The 21681-nt window shown below is 35.5% G+C and overlaps 1 protein-coding gene across 1 annotated transcript; it reads left to right on the plus strand.

Annotated features, from left to right (window-relative positions):
• The first annotated feature begins 15701 nt into the window (after nucleotides 1-15701).
• On the plus strand, nucleotides 15702-21615 carry LOC107783887 (acyl-coenzyme A oxidase 2, peroxisomal). Its single transcript, XM_075228263.1, has 7 exons — nucleotides 15702-16413; nucleotides 18269-18384; nucleotides 18955-19835; nucleotides 20096-20275; nucleotides 20366-20532; nucleotides 20609-20732; nucleotides 21123-21615. Exons 1-7 carry the CDS (start codon nucleotides 15959-15961, stop codon nucleotides 21282-21284), a joined length of 2085 nt encoding a protein of 694 aa, XP_075084364.1. The 5' UTR covers nucleotides 15702-15958; the 3' UTR covers nucleotides 21285-21615.
• The last annotated feature ends 66 nt before the right edge of the window (nucleotides 21616-21681 follow it).

A 21681-nucleotide genomic window follows, 5' to 3' on the forward strand; every position in this document is an offset into this window, starting at 1 on the left:
TTCTTGTAAAATTATAGTCAAGTTAGGCTTTTGAATCACTCAATTTGACCTTATAATGAAGGAGATATGTAGGTTTTAATATTTGCAAATCGTGCAGATTTTTAAATACGCCGTCAGTGGCAATTTCGTAATTAATCTGAAAAATCTGGCAACCTAATTCTTAGTAAAATGACCATAAAATCCTCATACGATGTCCAAATTTGATGATTCTTTTTGCTACGGGTCCGTAATTACGATACGGATATAATGCTTCAATCAAAAAAGAAATCGGAGCTCATTTCTTCAATATGATATCATTTATGCTTGAAGAAATGACGTCGAAACATAAGAAAAACGAGCGCAACACAACCCAAACCTATCCAAAACTCATCCGAAGCTCTCGGAACCTCAACCAATAATTCCAACAAGTCACATATCACTACCCGAACTTAGTCGAACCTTCGGAACACCCAAAACAACACCAAATCAACCTCAGATTCAAGCCTAAGAACTTCTAAACTTTCAACTTTCTCCAATTCAAGCCTAATTCTACCATGGACCTCCAAATTACATTTCGGACACACTCCTAAGTCTAAAAAAACCTAACGAAGCTAGTCGGATCATAAAAATTCACATCCAAATTCGTTTACTCATAAGTCAACTACCAATTGACTTTTCTAACTTAACTTTCTAACTAAGAGACTAAATGTTCATTTCACTCCAAAACTACTCCGGACCCAAACCTACCAACTCGATACAACTCAACACTGCTGAACAACACATAAAGAAGCAGGAATGGGGAAACAAGGCTATAACTCTCGGAACGGCTGGCCGGGTCGTTACATCTTCATTCACCCTTCCTCTGAAGACACAGTTGTTCTGGATGGTTTGAATCAAGCCTTGCTTCAACTCAAAATTATTTGCTGCTACGGATGGAGGTCTGACACTTGACAGTCCCTGATTATAGACTGGTCTGGTATAATCGCCTAGTGATCTTCCAGGACTGGGTGCTGCATTCTCGAACTGGTGTTCAACTAGTGGCCGATTTAGATTGAATCTTTGACCCCCATCATCTTCGATAATCCCCTCAGTAGCTCTAAGGGCTGCTTCAGCTGCTATTCGAGTAGCTTGTTCTCTCTGTTGTGCTGCCTCTCTTGTAGCTAAGTCTACTCCATCAATCTCTTTGTTTGCCATTTTGTCTTGAGTCAAAGTATGACCCAAGAAATTTTCTGTGAATACTTTTTCTTTTCTCAGTTGTCGTAGGTGTTTCTCCAACTCCGGTTCGTAGGGTATCACTTCCTTTGAAGAAGATCGAGTCATATACCAGAGAAGTTAGACCAGTATCCTGCACACGAAAAGAGAAAAATCGTGAAGAATAAAATAAAATTGGTTTCTAAATTAGCACAAAAAACTATTTTGAACACTATTGATTGCCAATCCCCGTCAACGACGCCAAAATTTAACGAACGCAAAATACAACACAAAATTGATGCTCGCTAGCCAAAGATAGTATAGTTTAATTATCGTCTCCTCAGGGATTGGATTAAAATAATGTTCAAGTAATTTCTAGCTTAACGCTATTCGGGATAATTAACACTTTAGTTGGAATGATTAATAACTAAAATTAACTATGAAACTAAAATGAGTAACAGTTGATCGCACAAAGACAAGAGTTGAGCAACACCAAAATAATCAATGAGAGAAATAAGGGTCATGACAGAATAAATGCAAGATAGTTATTTTAGATCTAACTCTAGTTCAATTCACTCTAATGTTCTAATGATTCTCACGAATTCACTTGATGATTAGTTCAAACATATAGCCAAGACTTCTCTCTTGATTAAATCTTAACTCTACGAAGTGAACTTATATAAGCAATGTGAAAATATGCAAGCATGCATTAATGGATTAATCTTCAGGAAAACGTCTCTCGAATATTCTCCTAACTTGATTTAATCAACAATTTAACAAGCTCTTTCAATTACTTAAAAGAATCACTGAATTAAACCAAACACAATAATGCAAAGACAATCACGAAAGTATACCTCTTTCGATTAAATAAACTGGTGAATAAATTTGCAAACAATTGAAAGCTCCATAAACGAATTCAAACAAAAAACTAGAGTTAAAATCCACAAATATCAATCAAAATACCATATTCATCAAACCCTAAGGTAAACTACTCCATAATCATGAAAAAAGTCATCACGAATAAAGTTGAATAATAAAAAAAATATAAATTCAATCCAAACTCAGGTGTTGAGTTGAGGAAAGAATGATGAATCCTTGTTCTTTGAGTCTTCAATGCTCTTCCAATCTTTCTTAGGTTAAAAGTTATCTAAAATTTGTGTTTTTGATGTATTTATACCATGTAGGAATGAGCTCGGACGAAACTACCCTTTCAAAGCCGAAGTGGGACAATTGGACCGCAAACATACACTGGCGCGGCACGCCATGCGCCGCATCAATGACGATTTTCTGAGAGTTGATTTTTTTTACTATGTAGGAATTTTGCACTTGCACACCGCGCCCTGCGGCGCGGTAGTGCACTGTTCTCAGTAATTTTTTTCTCACTTTTTGACATCTAGACTTGGTCCTCGACCCCCGAACATGATCCTAATTTAATATTTTGAGCTTCGACTTAGACTTCAAAGCTCCAAATCATTTATTTTAGTTCCAAACTTGCTTCTTCAATCGAAATCACATCCTACATAGCATAGTACACATAATAAGTACAAAGTACTTACAATTAGGCTCAAATACACTCAAAGTATAGTAATTAGAGTGAAAAATATAGTTAAAAATATGAGTTCCTAGCTTATCATCAGGACGGGGCGGGGTGGGTTGAATTAAAAAAAAATATTCTATGCGGGTGCGGGTTAAAATTAAATTTTTTACATAATTTCAACTTTTCCGCCTATGCTAATTTCTTAGACTTTCACTTTCCTCTATCGGTTCTCTATCTGATGAAGACTGAAGCTATCCTTGCAGTTTAATATAAAGCTTTTGACTAGATTTCACTGTCGAATCTAGCATGTCCTATTAGGCTTGTTATTTGTTATAACTGAATTGACCTATGAAAATCAAAGTGATATAATCTATTATTATTTGAATCCAAGAGATATTAATTTTATGTCCTTAATTATTTCATGTTTCCGAATTCTTATCGTGATTAAGGATTGTCCTAGTTTAACCAATTCCTTGTTATTTCTCTGGGCTGAATTGGTACTAAGTTATTGTTCCCGAGAAGAGCCTTTCTAATAAAAAACTGTATCCTCGAAGATTCGTGGTTCTAGCAAAGATTTGTTTTCTCTCAAATGTGCCATTTGAGTTTCATTTTTCATTGAAGAGTGTCGGTTTCCAACAGTTTGTTGATTACCTTGTATTTTTTTAAAATGAAATCAAAATTTGCTTGTCTGAACGTGTGCTTTTACTGACTTAATAGGAACTAACATCGATGCATGTGACCCTCAATGAATACAGAGCTAGGTGTAAGAACTTGAAGAGAATCAAGGTTCATTTTGCCTTCATAGTCTACATTTCAATTGTAGATAAGTTAGTTTCTTTACATGAGTAGATGCACTAAAATTTCTATAACTTTTATTGTGCAATTTGATTTGAATTTATAATCGACAAATGACATGGCTGCAGAATCAGTGTCCTACCAATGCAACTTGCTAGTAAATCAAGAATTGTCTATGCTAGTTTAAACTTGTCCGGACACACCATATGACCTGGTATCATCTGATTCAAGATGGAAAGTTGATTGAGATTCATAATAGATATTTTTTTCTACCACATCTAAGCATGATATCCTTAGAGAGTTAGAGGTTGAAATTAGCACAGTGAGAAATTAGGCTTGCCAGATGAAGAAACAACTGGTATTGGATTCAAATAATGTATATTGTTCTTTTATGTTGTTGACATTATTTTTTAGTTTATTTTCGATTTAATGATATATATTGTGCTTTATAGAATAAATTTTAGGAATATTTTATGTTATTATTTATGCAAGAATATTGTTATCTCTGCCAAATAATGAAGTTGGAATCATTTTAAATTACAAATAGGCATAATGTTTCTCGGTGTTACCATTTGCCAATCTGTGGATAGTTTTATCGGCAATAAGAAGGGTAAGGATAATTGTCGCTAAAAGGTTCTCTTTTTTCCAGCAATAAAATAAATATTTACTGGCCATAATAACTGCTACTAAAACAATTTGAAAGTCTAATTTAGGCGTTAATTTATTAGCCATAATAATTGTCGGTAAATAAATGCCGCTAAAAGATCAGATTTTCAGCGACGATAATTGGGACCTTTACCAGCATTCACTTTAATTGCCGCTAAAGCTTTTAGCGATGCTGGATACAATGACAAAGAATTGATTGTCGGTAAAGGTATTTGCGGTAATTTTTATTACCGCTAAAATATATATTTATTGCCGTAAAAAACTTTTTTTGTTGTAGTGTTAGTTGTTAAAGGTTTTGGCCAGAAGAAGGGAGTTGACTTTGATGAAATTTTCTTTACTGTTGTGAAGATGTCTTATATTCGTGTGTTTATAGGCTTAACCGCGAGTCTAGATTTAGAGGTTGAGCATATAGATATAAAGACTGTTTTTCTTCATGGTGATGATGAGAAAATTTATATGGAGCAACCTGAGGATTTTGTAACTATGGAAAAAGAAAACTATGTTTGCAAATTGAAAAAGAACATGTATGGATTGTAACAAGATCCAAGGCAATGGTATTTGAAGTTTGAATATCATAAAAAAATAAGGGTACAAGAAACTCCTTCAGACCACTATGTATTCTTCCAGATGTTCTCTGATGATGATTTTATATTATCTTATTGTTTTATGTGGTTGATATGCTTATTGTTGGGAAGAATAAATCCAGAATTGCAGTCCTGAAGAAGTAGTTGAGCAAATCGTTGGCGATGAAGGACTTGGGGCTAGCAAAGAAAATTTTGGGCATTCAAATCCACCTACACAGAGATAGAAAGGATCTATTTTTATCCCAAAAGCAATACATTGAGAAGGTACTCAAGAGGTTCAATATGGCAGATGCAAAAGTGGTTAGTAATCCTCTTGCTAAACACTTTAAAATGAGTATTAGTCAGAGTCCATCTACTGTTGAATAGAAAAAGAAGATGTCACGTATTTCTTACTCTTCTGCTGTTGGTAGCTTGATGTATGTTATGGTTTGCACTAGACTAGATATTGCACATTTTGTTAGTACTGTTAGTAAATTCCTTTCTAATCCTGGAAAGGAACATTGATATGCACTAAAATGGATATTAAGTTATCTGAAAGGTACTGCAGACTTGAAGTTTTATTTTGACAGTGGAAAGCCTGAACTTATTTGCTACACATACTCAAATTTAGGAGGCAATCTTGATAATTCAAGATCCACTTCCGGTTATTTGATCACCTCTGCATGGGGAGCTGTTTCTTGGCAATCTAGACTATAAAAGTGCATAGCTTTATCCACCACATAAGTCAAATATATTGTTGTCACCGAAGGTACCAAAGAATTATTATGGATGAAGGAGTTTATTAATGATCTTGGCTTTGAGTAGCCAAGGTACATCTTATTTTGTGATAATCAGAGTGCTATCTGTCTCACCAAGCACTCTACTTTTCATTCTAAGACCAAACATATAAATAGAAAGTATCATTGGATAAGAATGGTCGTGGAAGAGAAATTATTTGAGGTTGATAATATACACATTGATGACAATCCTTCGGATATGCTGACAAAATCGGTGGTTGCAGATAAGCACATATTTTGTAGAAAATTGGCAGGCATGAAGGCTGTCAATAGTTTCTCTATTTGAAGATATATTTGGCCCTTGGCTGGGTGGGGAGTTTTTTGGGCTCATGCCCATGTTGTCTAGCCAAAGGCCAAATAACTTAATCTTATTCTCTTTTGATTTCCATTCCTAATCGAAATTTGATTCAATTTTTATTCTTATTTAGAGTTGGTTTTGGCTTTAAGAGAAAGAACCACTCATTATTTATAAATAGAGCAACCTTGAAGAATTATTCTATGCTCATTAGTATAAGTCTTTGAAATACTTTAGCACATAAGAGTAGTTTTTGAGAGAATTTTTATCAAGAGAGAATAGAAAAGAAACGGTTCTTGTTTTGCTGCAGATTTTTATCCGACCAGCCAACTTCAAATCACATCATGTGATTCATTCACCGTTGGATCGGGCTGCAATTATGATAAAGTATTGTTAGCATCTTGGTCTTTGATTTGAACGGTGAAGATCAGATTTGGGAGCCCGTGGCATCCGATTTTGAGCCCCGAACAATAGCTCTATTTTGTGACTTCTACTCTTTTTTCAATTGATTTGTTGTTATTGTTGTTGTTGTTGTTATTGTTGTTGCTATTGTTGCTCCGAGTGACACTTATTTTGTAGCCAATTTAGAGAACTTTTATAACCCTCTTATTGTTATAGTAAACCTTTTTGAATATTTGTACTCCCGTGATTTTTATTTTCGATTTAAAGGATTTTCCACATTAAATTTGATATTTTTTATCTTCTTTAGACTATGATTTGACTCTTTTTCGACATAACAATGAAGAAGAGGATATAGATTGTAGTACAAGGAAAAGGTATAAACAAAACCAGCGTAACTTGAAAAGCTTACTTTGACATAGATAATAAGTAAAAATGAACATTTAATTTGGAGTTGAAAGAGTAGTTGACTAAACTTTACATTTTACCCTTGAAACTTACTAGGACTAGTAGATTTAAATCAGAAAGGTCTATAACAGTACGTAGGCCTAAGGTGCAAGCAACCTCATTGACATGCCATGTTGGAAAATTATCAGTCCCCGAGACAACTTCACCCAAGACATAGCAAATTTCGCTACGCTATGACTACAAGTCTACAAGTATTATGTTTTCTACCAAGCATACACAAAAGTACAACATTTAGATAATGTTTGAGAAATCAAATATCTTCGTGTTATAAAATTAAGGCAATTTAGTAAAATATGAATAAGAAATGTTGTTATAAAATAAAAGCAATTTAGTAAAGCATGAACAAGAAATGAAGATAGAGAGAATGAAGAGATTTTCTTCTTCAATTGTGTGTATTTTCTTATCTATTACAAAGCTTTTATATAGGCATGAAAAGTGAAGAAAAATATGTCATTTAATATGTCATTAAGCATAAAAATATGTCATTGAATATGTCATTAAGCATTTGAGAAGATCATAGAGGAAGGGTAGACATCCACCATAATTTGATTTTTCTTATAACACTCCCCATTGGATGTCCATAAATAATGTGCCTCGTTAAAACCTTATTAGGAAAAAATCCTATGGGAAAAAAATTCTAGTAAAGGAAAAAGAGTACACATGTTTAGAAATACGCCTTTTGGTTGCCTCATTAAAAACCTTGCAAGGAAAACCCAGTGGGACAAAACCTTGTAAGGGAAAAAGAGTACAACGCGTATTAACTCCCCCTGATGAGAGCATCAATTCACATCCTTGAGCCTTCGCATCCCAATCTTGTACACTAGTTTCTTGAAGGTTGACGTCGGTAGAGATTTGGTGAACAGATCAGCCATATTATCACTTGAACAGATCTGTTGCACATTGATATCACCATTCTTTTGAAGATCATGCGTGAAAAATAACTTTTGTAAAATGTGCTTTGTCCTATCCCCTTTTATGAATCATCCCTTCAATTGGGCTATGCATGCTGCATTGTCTTCATACAAAATTGTGGGTAGTTTGTCACATTTCAAACCACATTTGTCTTGAATAAGGTGTATTATAGACCTCAACCATATACATTCTCGACTTGCTTCATAAATAGCAATTATCTCAACATGATTAGATGAAGTAGCCACGATTGATTGCTGAGTCGATCGCCAAGATATGACAGTGCCTCCATATGTAAACAAATAGCCTGTTTGAGATCGAGCCTTGTGTGGGTCATATAAATACCCAACACCGGCATAACCAACAAGATCGAGACTGCAATCATTGCCATAAGATAATCCCATATCGGTGGTCCCTTTTAGATACCTCAATATATGTTTGATTCCATTCCAATGTCTCCTTGTAGGAGCAGGGCTATATCTTGTTAAGACATTAACTGAAAAAGTTATGTCAGGCCTTGTAACGTTAGAAAGATACATTTGTACACTAATTGCACTAGGATATGGTACTTCGGGACCAAGAAGCTCTTCATTATTTTCATGAGGTCGGAATGGATGTGCTTTATCCATATAAAATCGCTTTAAAATTATATTAGTGTATGCTGATTGATGGACAAAAATTTCATCTTTCATATACTCAATTTGTAGACCAAGACAAAATTTTATCTTTCCAAGATCTTTTATTTCAAATTCTTTCTTTAAATAATCTACTGCTTTAGGAAGCTCTACTGCTTTAGGAAGCTCCCTAGGAGTTCCAATGATATTTAAATCATCAACATATACGGTGATTATAACAAATTTAGATCCAGATCTTTTTATAAAGACACAAGGACAAATTAAATTATTCTTGTACCCTTCTTTTAATAGGTACTCACTCAGGCGATTATACCACATGCGCCCTGATTGTTTCAATCGGCATAAGGATTTTTGAAACTTTATTTAATAAATTTCTTGGAAACCTTAATATGCTTCAGAACAATTTAAATCCTTCAATGATTTCCATTATACGCATATCACGTTTTTCTTCTATTGCCAGATTAAAACCTGAAATGGCGACATCCACCACAGGAGAACATGTCTCTATATAATCAATGCCAGGATATTTACAAATCTTCTTGTGACACAAGTCGTCTTTATGTCTATCGACTTGACCTTTTTTTTTGCACAAGAATATATTTATACCTCCACTGACTTTATACTTTCAGGTGTTGGGACTATCCGTCCAACTTCATATTTTTTAGGTGAAATTAATTTTCATTGCATATTTTTTATTTGGCCAATCATTTATCTGTCTAAATTTCATGATAGATTTGAGCTCAAGATCCTCGTCAATATTAATAATATTGAGCTCTACATTATATTAACAATATCGTCGACGATCATTTTATATCGGTTCTACTATTACCCAATAAAGACATAACTTATTGAGATCTCTTTATCTTATTATTTTCAGGTACCTGAGCCTCTCCCATGAGGTCTTATGAAGTGTTATGTCGTGGTGCTATTCTAGAGCACCTGCCTCCTTATTATGACTATCTTGAACATTTGCTCCTCTCCTTCTTCAAGGAGTTTTATCTTTGGAACCGATTAGTCTATTATGCTTCATGCATGCCATAGACTCTATTCATTATGAACTTTATTTTATTTGGAGTATTAGTATCTGAATATGACATTTAGCTTTGGGTCAGCAAAGACGCCTGGCAATATTTTGCAAATGAATTATCACTTGAACTTCAAGTTCACATTTTCTCGTACGAGGATCTAGATGTACTTATAATAATTCATTACATGCATTACTTTTTCAGCTGCCCATTTTCTCCCCCTATTGTTGGGATCACCAACACATATCCCTAGCCTTATTTGGGGATCCATCTTTGTGCATTATGGTGGAATAATTAAATCATATAGCACATTCATATTTCTAGATGGAAATTATTTGGTTCCTAACCCTGAACCGATTGTGATAGGGAGAACTTATCATAACTTGGTTAGATGCGTATAAGTGTTGTTGTATATTAAATAATACATCACATACTAAATTTTATTTTGACAGTTTTTTTCTCATAACCAATGGTTTAGATATAATTTGAGACATACAATTTCTGCTAAACAAACTTGGATTTAAACCAGTATTATCAAGATAAATCATCATAATTTATATTCTGGAACTGTGCTCTAATAATTTGAGCAATCAATCTTGCAAAAGCCAAACTGCAAGTTGATAACAAATGAACATGTGACCATAGAATAGATGCATCTATTAAAATCATATAATAGTAAACGGTCCACATGGAAGGTGACTGGGCCCATATATTTATCACCTTTTATTCATTCCAGAAATCAAGGGATTCAATCCCAACTTTAACTGGTATATCATGAGAATAAGCAGCACAAGAGAATTCTGGAAGAATCTTATATTTCTTCAATATATGCCAATGCAATTCTCAATTAATTTTTTCGCATCACAATTGAACCGAGATGGTCAACAGGTCATGCCAACTAATATTTATTTCAGTAAACCTCTAGTTTACTTGTGGCTTGTGATTGCATCATCATGCTTATACTTGTGTAGTACAAATAGAAGAAAAGTCAGGTAACCTTTCATATTTACCCGGTATGATTATAGTAATATAAAGATATTCAATCTTCTTTTTATTTATACTCTCAATATGCCAACCACTTTGGCTAATATATTTATAAATCAGAATATTTCTTTTGAGACTTACTACAATATTAATGTCATGAATAATTTCATTCATCCGGGTAGTAACAAATTAGTTCTCTCAGAGCTCTTAACTGCTTTTGTACTACAAGATCTTTTGTCACACCATCCATATAATGAATGTCTCCTTCACAAAGAGAATCATATCATAATAATTGTCATGTTCAAAATCATCATAAGCAAAATAATTTCTTACTTTAATTTTGCTTTTAATAACTTTCATAAGGCTTGACAAAATATTTTTGGCGTATCACATGTATGCGACCAATGATATATTCATATAACTACACAGTAATATTCATTATCTTTCTTTGTCTCAAACCTCCCTTAGAGGTGAGTTGTAGTATTTATCCAACCATGCACAAGTATATTATTATGCATAATCTTTATCACATATATATTTTCACATTCATTTTCAGGAATGAGTATGCAATCTCAATGTTTATCATAAGTCACATTCTCTTCAAAGAATTTCTCCCATTTTATAATTACCATAGTGATAACTATTATTATTTTGGCCTTTCGCTCGCTCACATTCATTGGTCAAACACTTGACTTTATTTAGACTTATCATGCACTGCTATCACATTCACTTCAAGAATGGAGCAAATCAAGTGGGACAAGCTTCATGCTTTTTCATGAAAAATACATTATTTTTCTTTAGTTATTATTATTATTATCAATATGGTGCATTAGGACTCAAACCCAATGCCTTACCCATATAAAGACATGCTAGGCCATAATGTGTTGGAACTTGAATCCAACGTCTTTTCATCAACATAGTGCGTTGGGACTTGAACACATCGTCTTGCCCTCAATCTTTGGCATAATAGGCCAAAATTCACTAGGACTTGCACTCGAGCCTTTAAAATATTATTACTTTATAATTATAGGCATAAGTAAATTAACTTTCAAGAAGACTTATATAACTATTTCAATCTTGAAACAGTTCCTCTGCAACAAAAATGTTAGTTAGGATATATGCCATTTTTTTTAAAAATGATACAATCACTTTTACATTTTAATAAATTAATTAGGGAAAAGGTGCAGATAACCTATAACCACTTATATTTCAAAGACTATAATAACATCACCCAAAAAAAATTCAATACGGAGGAATGAGCCTTATGTTTCCGACAAAAATATTTAAGACTTAATGCATAACCGTGACTATTATAAATTATAATCATAATGAGTTTATATTGATTGTATATTCGAATGCCAAATTTGCAAGGTACCGTAAAATCGCCTACATATTTGATAATTTTGCTTTCAATGAAATACATCATGTGATGGTAAAAATATTATTACTAAATTACCTTAATAATTATCTAACATAGTATGTAAACGGTCAGAACATATATATACGTTGGAATATTAATTTTGTCCTATAAGAGATGTAGCAAATAAAGACATACCTTTCCAGTTCTTTATTTCACTGAATACAATTGAAAAAAATATTTTAACTAAACATTGCACATAAAGTTAATGCAAAGATATGAAAGTATGAATGAGTTTAGATGGATGTAAAACTTATCTTTGTATTATCATCCAAGATATTTTTCATTGTACTTGATCTCATTGTCTGCTTATAATCTACATAGTCTTGACGTAGAAGATCGTGAAATGAGCAATTCGTGCTGATAACGTGTTATAAAATAAAAGTAATTTAGTAAAACATGAATAAGAAATGTTGTTATGAAATAAAAGTAATTTAGTAAAACATGAACAAGAAATGGAGATAGAGAGAATAAAGAGATTTTCTTCTTCAATTGTGTGTATTTTCTTATCTATTACAAGGCCTTTATATAGGCATGAAAAGTGAAGAAAAATATATCATTGAATATGCCATTAAGCATAAAAATATGTCATTGAATATGTCATTAAGCATTTGAGAAGATCATGGAGGAAGAGTAGATATCCACTATAATTTAATTTTTCTTATAACACTTCGTAAATTGTATGTACTTATAATAAGTGTTCATGAATCTACTGAACATGTTTTTAAAGAAGAATCCATTGACCATTTGAATCACATAATTAGCATTATGTGAATTTTCTTCCAACGGTGCTATCTGACAATTTAAATTGCTTTCGAACGGCAAATGTTTCAGCTATCACAACTTTTCCAACAAACTTAGCTCCCGCTTGGCCATAAAATTTGTGAGTTTTTTTTAAAAAATTTTATTTTTAAATATATGTTTGTTTATAGATTTTAACTATTTTTTGAAAAATTTTGAAAATAAGATCTTTAAATCTCAAAAACAGCTCTACAGTAGTTTTTGAAGTTTTCTGCTTACAAAACTTCAAATTCTTAAAATGCATGTCTAAACACAATTTTAACTTTCAAAAATAATTTTCATCTCATCTTCAAAAACTAATTTTTTCAAGTTCCAACCAAATCTCTGTCCAAACGCTAGCTAAATTTTGGCTTTAACCCACAATCTCAATGCTCGTTTTCCAAGCCTTGGGCAAATATTTTTATATGTTCCTAATAGATATTTTTCATTCTGTTCACGAGGTCAACTCACGATTATTTTTCATTATGTTCACAAATTCAGTGGAGCCCACACGTGGGTCTGAAAAGGGTGGTGTGTACGTAGACCTTATGTCTACCCTGTGAAGGTGGAGAGGTTATTTTCGATAGACCATCGGCTCAAGAAAGATGAAAAGAAACGATAGAAGCAAACAATATCAACAATAAAGGCTAGAAAGATAATAACAACAATCTAAAAAACAAAAAAATTAAGGGAAGAAAGCAATAGCAACAAGCAGTAGCAGCGACAAGATACTAGAAAACCGAAGTGGGAGATAGTAGGAACACAACATGTAATACTAGCAATCTAAGAACAAGACACTACCATACTAACCCTAAAATCCCCGGTATAGAACATGAATACGCTCGACTACCTACTAACCTTCTATCCTAATTTTCGACCTCCACACCCTCCTATCAAGGGCCATGCCCTCGGTAAGCTGAAGTCGCGTCATGTCCTGGCTGATCACTTATCCGCAATACTTCTTTGGCTGCCCTCTACCTCTTCTCATCCCCACCAAAGCCAACTGCTCACACCTCCTTATTGAGGCATTTGAGCTTCTCCTCTTCACATGCCCGAATCATCTAAGCCTCGCTTCTCGTATCTTGTCCTCCATGGGGCTACATCTACATTTACTCGGGTATCTTCATTTCTAATCTTATCCAACCTAGTATATCCGCACATTCATCTCAACATTCTCATTTCTGCTACTTTAATCTTTTGTATATGAGAGTTCTTGACTGGCCAACACTCTGCCCCATGCAATATAGTCGGTCTAACTACTACTCTGTAGAATTTACCTTTATGTTTTGGTAACACATTCTCATCATACAAAATGCCGGCCATTTCATCCACCCCGCCCTTATACGATGTGTGACATCCTCATCAATCTTCTCATTCCCTTGGATAACTGACCTTAGATACTTGTAACTTCGTCTCTTAGAGAAGACTTGTGAATCAACCCTCACGTCCATGTCTGATTCCCCCGTCACGTTGCTAAACTTGCACTCCAAGTATTCTGTCTTAGTCCTTCTCAACTTGAAATCTTTGGACTCTAGGGTCTGTCTCCAAACCTCCAACTTCTCATTAACATCGTCTTGCGTCTCATTAATTGGTATTTTGTCATTGCGAATAACATACACCATGGTACCTTTCCTTGAATATAGTGCGTCAGTGCGTCCATCGCCAAGGCAAATAAAAACGGGCTAAGCACATGTCTTTGGTGTAACCCCATCACAACCGAAAAATGACATGAGACTGCTCACATTGTCCTTACCTGAGTCTTAGCTCCATCATATATATCCTTAATCACCCTAGTGTACGCTACGGGAACACCGTTAGCCTCCAAACATCTCCAAGGAACCTCCCTTGAGACCTTATCGTACGCTTTCTCTAGGTCAATAAACACTATATGCAAAGCCTTCTTTCTTTTCCTGTATTATTCCACCAACTTCCTAACAAGGTGGATGGCTTTCGTAGTCAGACGTCCCGACATGAATACGAACTGGTTCTCGGATATAGACACAGTCCTCCTTACTCTCACGTTCATTATCCTCTCCCAAACTTTCATAGTATGACTAAGCGACTTGATACTCCTATAGTTGTTATAATTTTGGATATCTTGTTCTTGTACAATGAAATCATCATACACCACCTCCATTCTTCGTGCATCTTCTCCGTCCTAGAAATGATGTTAAACAGCCTAGTCAGCCACTCCAAGCCTGCCCTACCCACATACCTCCAAAATTCTACCAGAATTTCATCTGGCTTGATCGCTCTGTCTGTGCTCATCTTACGCATAGCCTCCACGACCTCCTCAATATTTATGCGCCTACAATACCCAAAATCTCGACGACTCTCAGATTGCTCCAAATTACCCAACACAATGTTCACGTCCCCCTCTTTATTCAGGAGTTTATGAAAGTAAGTATGTCATCTTCGCTTAATTTGTACCTCTTCCACTAAACTATGTCTTCCTCGTCTTTGATGCACCTCACTTAGTCCAGATCATGAGCCTTCCTTTTACTCACTTTGGCCAGCCTAAATAGCTTCTTGTCCCCGCCTTTGTCCCCCAGTTCTTCGTACAAACGACCAAATGCTGCAGTCTTAGCCTTCGTGACAGCTAACTTCGCCTCTTTCTTAGCCTTCTTATATCCTTCTCGGTTCATCCTCTTCTCCTCATTGTGCTCTCACTAACTTCAAATATACCGCTTTCTTTGCTTCCAATTTTTCTTGGACCTCTTCATGCTACCGCCAGTCCCCTTTGTAACCGCCAGAATAACCTTTCGAGACTCGTAACACTTCTCTCGCAGCTTCCCTAATACAGCTCGTCGCCATAATCCACATACCATTCGCGTTCCCATTACTCCTCCTGTCCCCATAGCTAACAATTTTTCCTCAACTCCTGAGCTTTTTCCTTAGTCAAGACTCCCACTTGATCTTCGATCGACCCTATTTTGAAGAGCCAAAAGCACAATTAAGGACTAAATTCGGAGTTTAATCCAATGGGTCTCTTAAAAAGTCGAAAGAAACAAATCAACAACCAAGTAAAGAGCTGAACAACAGGCTCCTCGACGATAAAATCTTGCATATTTGAAGTCAAATTTATGCAAAGTCCTTCTCATAAACAAGCCAATTAAATGAATGTTGGACTACAAACTTAAACCAATAAAGAAAGAAAAACAAATCTTCGAGGAAAAGGGAAAAGCCAAAAATATGAAAAAGATATTAGTCTTGAACTCTTGATAGAGACAAATCTCATCCAAATCCTTATTTGCCCATTCCTATCTTCATCGACATTGAAATGCGCGCCAAAAATAGCAATTACCTTCTTTCCATCCAATAATGTACTTCCACGTGTCAGGCCAGCCATCATCCAACGTCACACTCACGTTCCGTAAAAACTATTTCAACTCTTCTCCAAACTCCCTTCAACATTTCCAACCTCCATAACCATAAAAACATCTCTCTCTCTCTACGTATACATACAACAATTCTGTATCTATACATTCATTCGATTCATTGTATTTTTTCAAGATTCAATGGAGCTTCAAAAGATCAGCTTAAAGGGTGTCCAAAACACTGAAGCAAATCAAGAAACCGTAAACCGGCGAATCCAACGGTTGACTTTACACCTGAACCCGGTTCAGGACGTCCCTCCGGTTCACTTAGAGCTGCTAACGTGCGCGTCGGGGAAGGCGAAGGCGATTAACGTGAGCACTGTAACACTGTCGGAATACATGCGAGGGAAGCATAGGGATATACAAGAACAAGTATTTGCTTACTTCAATTCAAGGCCAGAACTTCAGACGCCAATTGAGATATCAAAAGATGAACACAGAGAATTGTGCATGAAACAGCTTGTGGGGTTGGTAAGAGAAGGTGGTATAAGGCCGTTTAGGTATGTGGTTGAAGATCCGGCTAAGTATTTTGCTATTGTTGAAGCTGTTGGAAGTGTTGACATGTCACTTGGCATCAAAATGGGTGTTCAATACAGGTTATTTCTTTTTCTCAACCTTTTGCTTTTATGTTTGCCTGATTTTTAGTATCTATTGTTTTGCTAGCCTCTGTTTTGTTTGTTTGTTTTTATTGTTTTTCTCTTCCTTTGGGGGGAGTTAGAGGATTATGGAATTTAGTTATTTAGGTTTAGTTGGTATGATCAATTTGGTACTGAGTAAGATCATACTTTGAATTTCTTTTTCTCTACCCCTTGCTTTCATTTTTGACTGTTTATTGTTTTTTGCTAGCTTCTGTTTGTTTGTTTTTATTGTGTTTCTCTTCTTTCTTTCTTTTTTTTTGGGGGGGGGGGGGGGTAAGTTAGAGGATTATGGAATTTAGCTATTTAGGTTTAGTTGGTATGATCAATTTAGTTCTGAGTAAGATCATATTTAGATTACTTTTTCTCAATTCTTTGTGCTGATTATTTAACCAGAAAGATCAGAAAATATAGGTAATACTATTATAATTTGTGAAGGTAGTCTTATATCTGTCTTTTCTTCTCTTTCTGTATGTAGTTCCTGGTATTAATTTTGAAGTTCCTTGTTAATGGAAATTGGTCTAGCTATGTTAAAACAATATTGCTGTTTGTTTTCACTTAGTTAAACATATCTTCGTCGAGTACAACAAGGAGGCAATCATTGGTATAGAAAGGTTGACGGCGTAGCCATGGGCAGATCCAGTAGTTTTTATTAAGAATCTATTAAAATTCATAAATATTTAACTGTGTATCCAGTTATTATTATATATTAACTTGAGGTCGCTGCAAGAGCTAATAAACTTTAAATTTTGGATCCGCTTCTGGCAACATAGCCACCTCAACATACTAATGAGTTTTGTTATTAAGTTGAACCAAGTTGTGCTATTACACGACTAGGCTTTTGCTATTGTCTTCCCATTGAACTAGCAGCCATACTCTCCAGTTTGCATTGATGCCACACAACTGCCATGGTAAAAGAGAAAGGGGGTAGCTGCAATTTCTTTCTTAGCAACTTCAGCTCTCTTGCTTGCTTCATTCCTTACAATGCCTCTGATGAAGCTTCTCAAGATCCTTTTTGGGTTTCTATAGCTTTCAGTTGAGTTCAAGAGCAGTGATAGAAACAGAACAGATAGGCTTCCTTTTGAATAAGATGGTAGGGACCAATCTGATTCTTATATTCTCCTAGCAGATATTTACATAGGGTTCTAGTCAAGGCCTTGATCCGCTCTTTCGTGTTTGTTGAGGTAAGCCAAGGCTTAGTCAATGTTGTCAATCCACTTGACTCATAGCCGTATCTCCATCTAATCCAGACCAGAAAAAATTGAGCTTTACGACTCTCTGATCTTCAATTAATTCTCCTTTAGGAAATAAGGAAGACCTGAATGCCAAGAATAACAGACTTCAATAGCGGACATTATCCAAGAAAAACAAAGATTCTTAACTAGATTTTACAATTGGACGTGTAAAATCAGCTATAAAGTTTTCTGCTTTTTTGTTATTATGTGCAAATGATTTAAGTTCTGTAAAACGACTTGTGGCCATGCTTTGCTTGCTCCCAATTGCCAACTTATCATCTATGGAAGTATGCAAGAAATAGAAAATGATGCTTCTCAGAAAGCATCATCCAAACCTTAAGCTGGCTGGTGACCAAGAGTACCCCTAGTAAAACTTACATACCATAGGGTTGTTTTGGCCAACTATCCTTTTGTTAGTGTGTATTTCCATTAAATGATGTCAGCGTGGTGTAATTTTCTGTTAAAGTTGCATTTGTTTCTGAATCTCTATTGCCTGTAGCAACTATGATAGATCTTATGTTTTAAGTTTCTTGTTAAAAGAGGTAATAACAAATTCTTACCTTACTGGACTTTCAATGCAGTCTTTGGGGAGGTTCTGTCATCAACTTGGGAACTAAAAAGCACAGAGACAAATACTTTAATGGTATAGACAATGTGGACTACCCTGGCTGCTTTGCAATGACAGAACTTCATCATGGTAAACTGTGTTGTACCACTCTTTTATTATTATCGCTTTCACTATCAACTTCCATCTTATAATCCCTGGTAAAAGTCTGTAATGTTTCTGATGTTCTTTGGTGCGGTTGCACTACACATACAATTGTTTTAGTACCTTTTCTCCTAAGACTGTGCAATTACGTGAAGGGAGATGATACTTGTCTATCACATAAGTAACCAAAGTAGTGATAAATCATTTACACATTGGCTCAATGCATATAAGAAATGTTGCTAGGAATTTGCAAGGTTAGTCTGTTTTGTATTTGTCTGTGTCCGTGACTTATTTACATCATTATTTTCCAAAGAAATGTTAAGATCATTTTGTCGTTCTCTTTTGCATTAAAGGAATATTAAGGCAAGATCACTGAGATATCTTGAAGTTGAAGATGCGGTTATGTATAGACGGGGCAGCTGATGAAGTATAACGCCCATAAGAATTCTGCTTAATTGAATTAAAAAAGACTTACCATATAGTGCTTGTTTTGTTTTTATTTTGATAACTAGGACACTTGGATTTACTCTAATTTGTTTTGATCCTTTGGCTCATCAGGTTCAAATGTTCAAGGTCTTCAGACAATTGCCACCTTTGATCCTCTCACAGATGAATTCATAATTGACACGCCAAATGATGGGGCTTTAAAGTGGTGGATTGGTAATGCTGCTGTTCATGGAAAATTTGCAACAGTTTTTGCAAAACTGATGTTGCCAACTCATGATACAAAAGGTGTTACCGACATGGGTGTTCATGCATTTATTGTTCCGATTAGGGATATGAAGACCCACAAGACACTGCCAGGGGTTGAAATACATGATTGTGGCCATAAAGTTGGCTTGAATGGAGTAGATAACGGTGCATTGAGATTTCGCTCAGTAAGAATTCCACGAGATAACCTTCTTAATCGATTTGGAGACGTCTCACGGGATGGGAAATACACTAGCAGCCTGCCTTCAATTAGCAAACGATTTGCTGCCACACTTGGAGAACTTGTTGGTGGTAGAGTTGGCCTTGCGTATTCTTCTGTGGGTGTCCTCAAGATTGCTGTTGTTATTGCAACAAGATATTCTCTGCTACGCCAGCAATTCGGTCCTCCCAAACAACCTGAAGTTAGTATACTTGACTACCAATCTCAGCAGCACAAGCTTATGCCAATGTTGGCTTCAACGTACGCATTCCATTTTGCCACACTGCATCTGGTGGAGAAATATTCTGAAATGAAGAAGTCTCGTGATGAAGAACTGATAGGGGATGTACATGCACTTTCGGCAGGGCTTAAGGCCTATATCACTTCTTACACAGCAAAGTCATTGAGCACATGTAGAGAAGCTTGTGGCGGCCATGGTTATGCCGCTGTCAATAGGTTTGGAAGTTTGAGGAATGATCATGACATATTTCAGACATTTGAGGGGGACAACACTGTTCTTCTACAGCAGGTTCAGATTTTGAGATTTCATGTTCATGCCTCTTTCATACTGAAAGAACTGTTCTGTTTCTCAATGATTTTAAACAAAATATAATTAATGAACATATTTCAGACATTTGAGGGGGACAACACTGTTCTTCTACAGCAGGTTCAGATTTTGAGATTTCATGTTCATGCCTCTTTCATACTGAAAGAACTGTTCTGTTTCTCAATGATTTTAAACAAAATATAATTAATGAATAGGGTGTAACAAATTTTCTTGTGATCCAGGTAGCCGGTCTTCTATTGAAGCAGTACGGGGAGAAATTCCGAGGTGGGCAGCTCACTGTTACGTGGAACTACCTAAGACAATCCATGAATTCTTACCTCGCTCAGCCTAACCCAGTAACTGCTAGATGGGAAGGCGAAGCTCACCTACGAGATCCTAACTTCCAATTGGATGCTTTTAGGGTGAGTATTTTGTGGTCATCTGGTTGAGAGTGCATATTGGCATACAACAGTATTGTATATCTAACTAAGCTGTAACTGTTCCTTTTCCAGTATCGTACATCAAGATTGCTTCAAAGTGTAGCTATCCGGCTTCAGAAGCACTCCAAGACTCTTGGAGGATTTGGTGCTTGGAATAGATGCTTAAATCACCTCTTGACACTTGCAGAGTCTCATATTGAATCCTTCATCCTTGAAAAATTCATTGAAGCTGTCAAGAAGTATTCCCAATCACAATTTGAGAAGCTTGTTCTTTCCTTCAACTAGTATTTATCTAATTATCTCCTTTTTCTACAGTTACCCTGATGAAAACTCTCGTGCTGCCCTAAAACTCGTGTGTGATCTTTATGCCTTGAATAGAATCTGGAATGACATAGGAACTTACCGCAATGTGGACTACGTGGCTCCCAACAAAGCTAAGGTAAGAATCTAGGGAAAATTTTCTGGAACTGCAGTTACTTCATCTTAATCTCTAAAATCTAACAATGAATGAAACTTAAAACATTCTAGAGTATTATTTTGGATTGTCTGAATCAAATTGTAGATTTGCAGTTTAAGTATGGTTTCTTATGCTCAACATGGGAAGCCCAAGGTTTATTGTGTCTTTGACCCCTTTCATTGTAGATGCTATAGATATGTCGTAGTTTTGTCAACTCTCCTATTTTGATATCCATCTAAACTGAATGGTTCTTGGCAAATATGGTTATCTTAGAAGTCGAATGAGCAAATACTGAACCTTTTTTTTATTAATTAACTCTCTCAAGTCAGGTCGATTTTCTTTCACGTCTGACCATCCGCTTTTGATTAACAGGCAATTCACAAGTTAACAGAATATCTATGCTTCCAAGTTAAGAATGTCGCAAGGGAACTTGTTGACGCCTTTGATCTTCCAGATTATGTTACTCGTGCTCCAATCGGTGTGCAGGCTGCATCAGAAGCTTATTCACAGTATACTCAGATTGTTGGTTTTTAGTTTTTAACAAAAAGCGGGCGGTTATCTTTTCCTGTTTTTGTTCTTCATCGTCGTTTTCACTGTTCAAAAGGTTCCCCCTTGTCGGTGAATAGTGGGTAGGAGGGAAGAAGAATACAGAAGGGTGGTTAAGAGGTTCCTTATAGATATACTAAAATATGTATCCCCATTGGTGTCAAGCTTCCTGTATCACTTTTATCTTGGTAAGAAAGCTTGATGAACACTTGTTGCATGAACTATTGTCAACAAGTTGTTAAAAGGCAAAATTGATGGACTTGTCTTACATTAAATAAACATGGAATAAGTGATCTGAAGGAGCTGTTTACACTTTGCATATCTGTTTTCACCATCATTCTTGAGTGAAAGTGGAGAGATCGTTTCTGATTTATCTCTGGCTCAA

The sequence above is a fragment of the Nicotiana tabacum genome, chromosome 13 (genome assembly GCF_000715075.1).
Source record: "Nicotiana tabacum cultivar K326 chromosome 13, ASM71507v2, whole genome shotgun sequence".
In the NCBI taxonomy this organism is placed as follows: Eukaryota; Viridiplantae; Streptophyta; class Magnoliopsida; order Solanales; family Solanaceae; genus Nicotiana; species Nicotiana tabacum.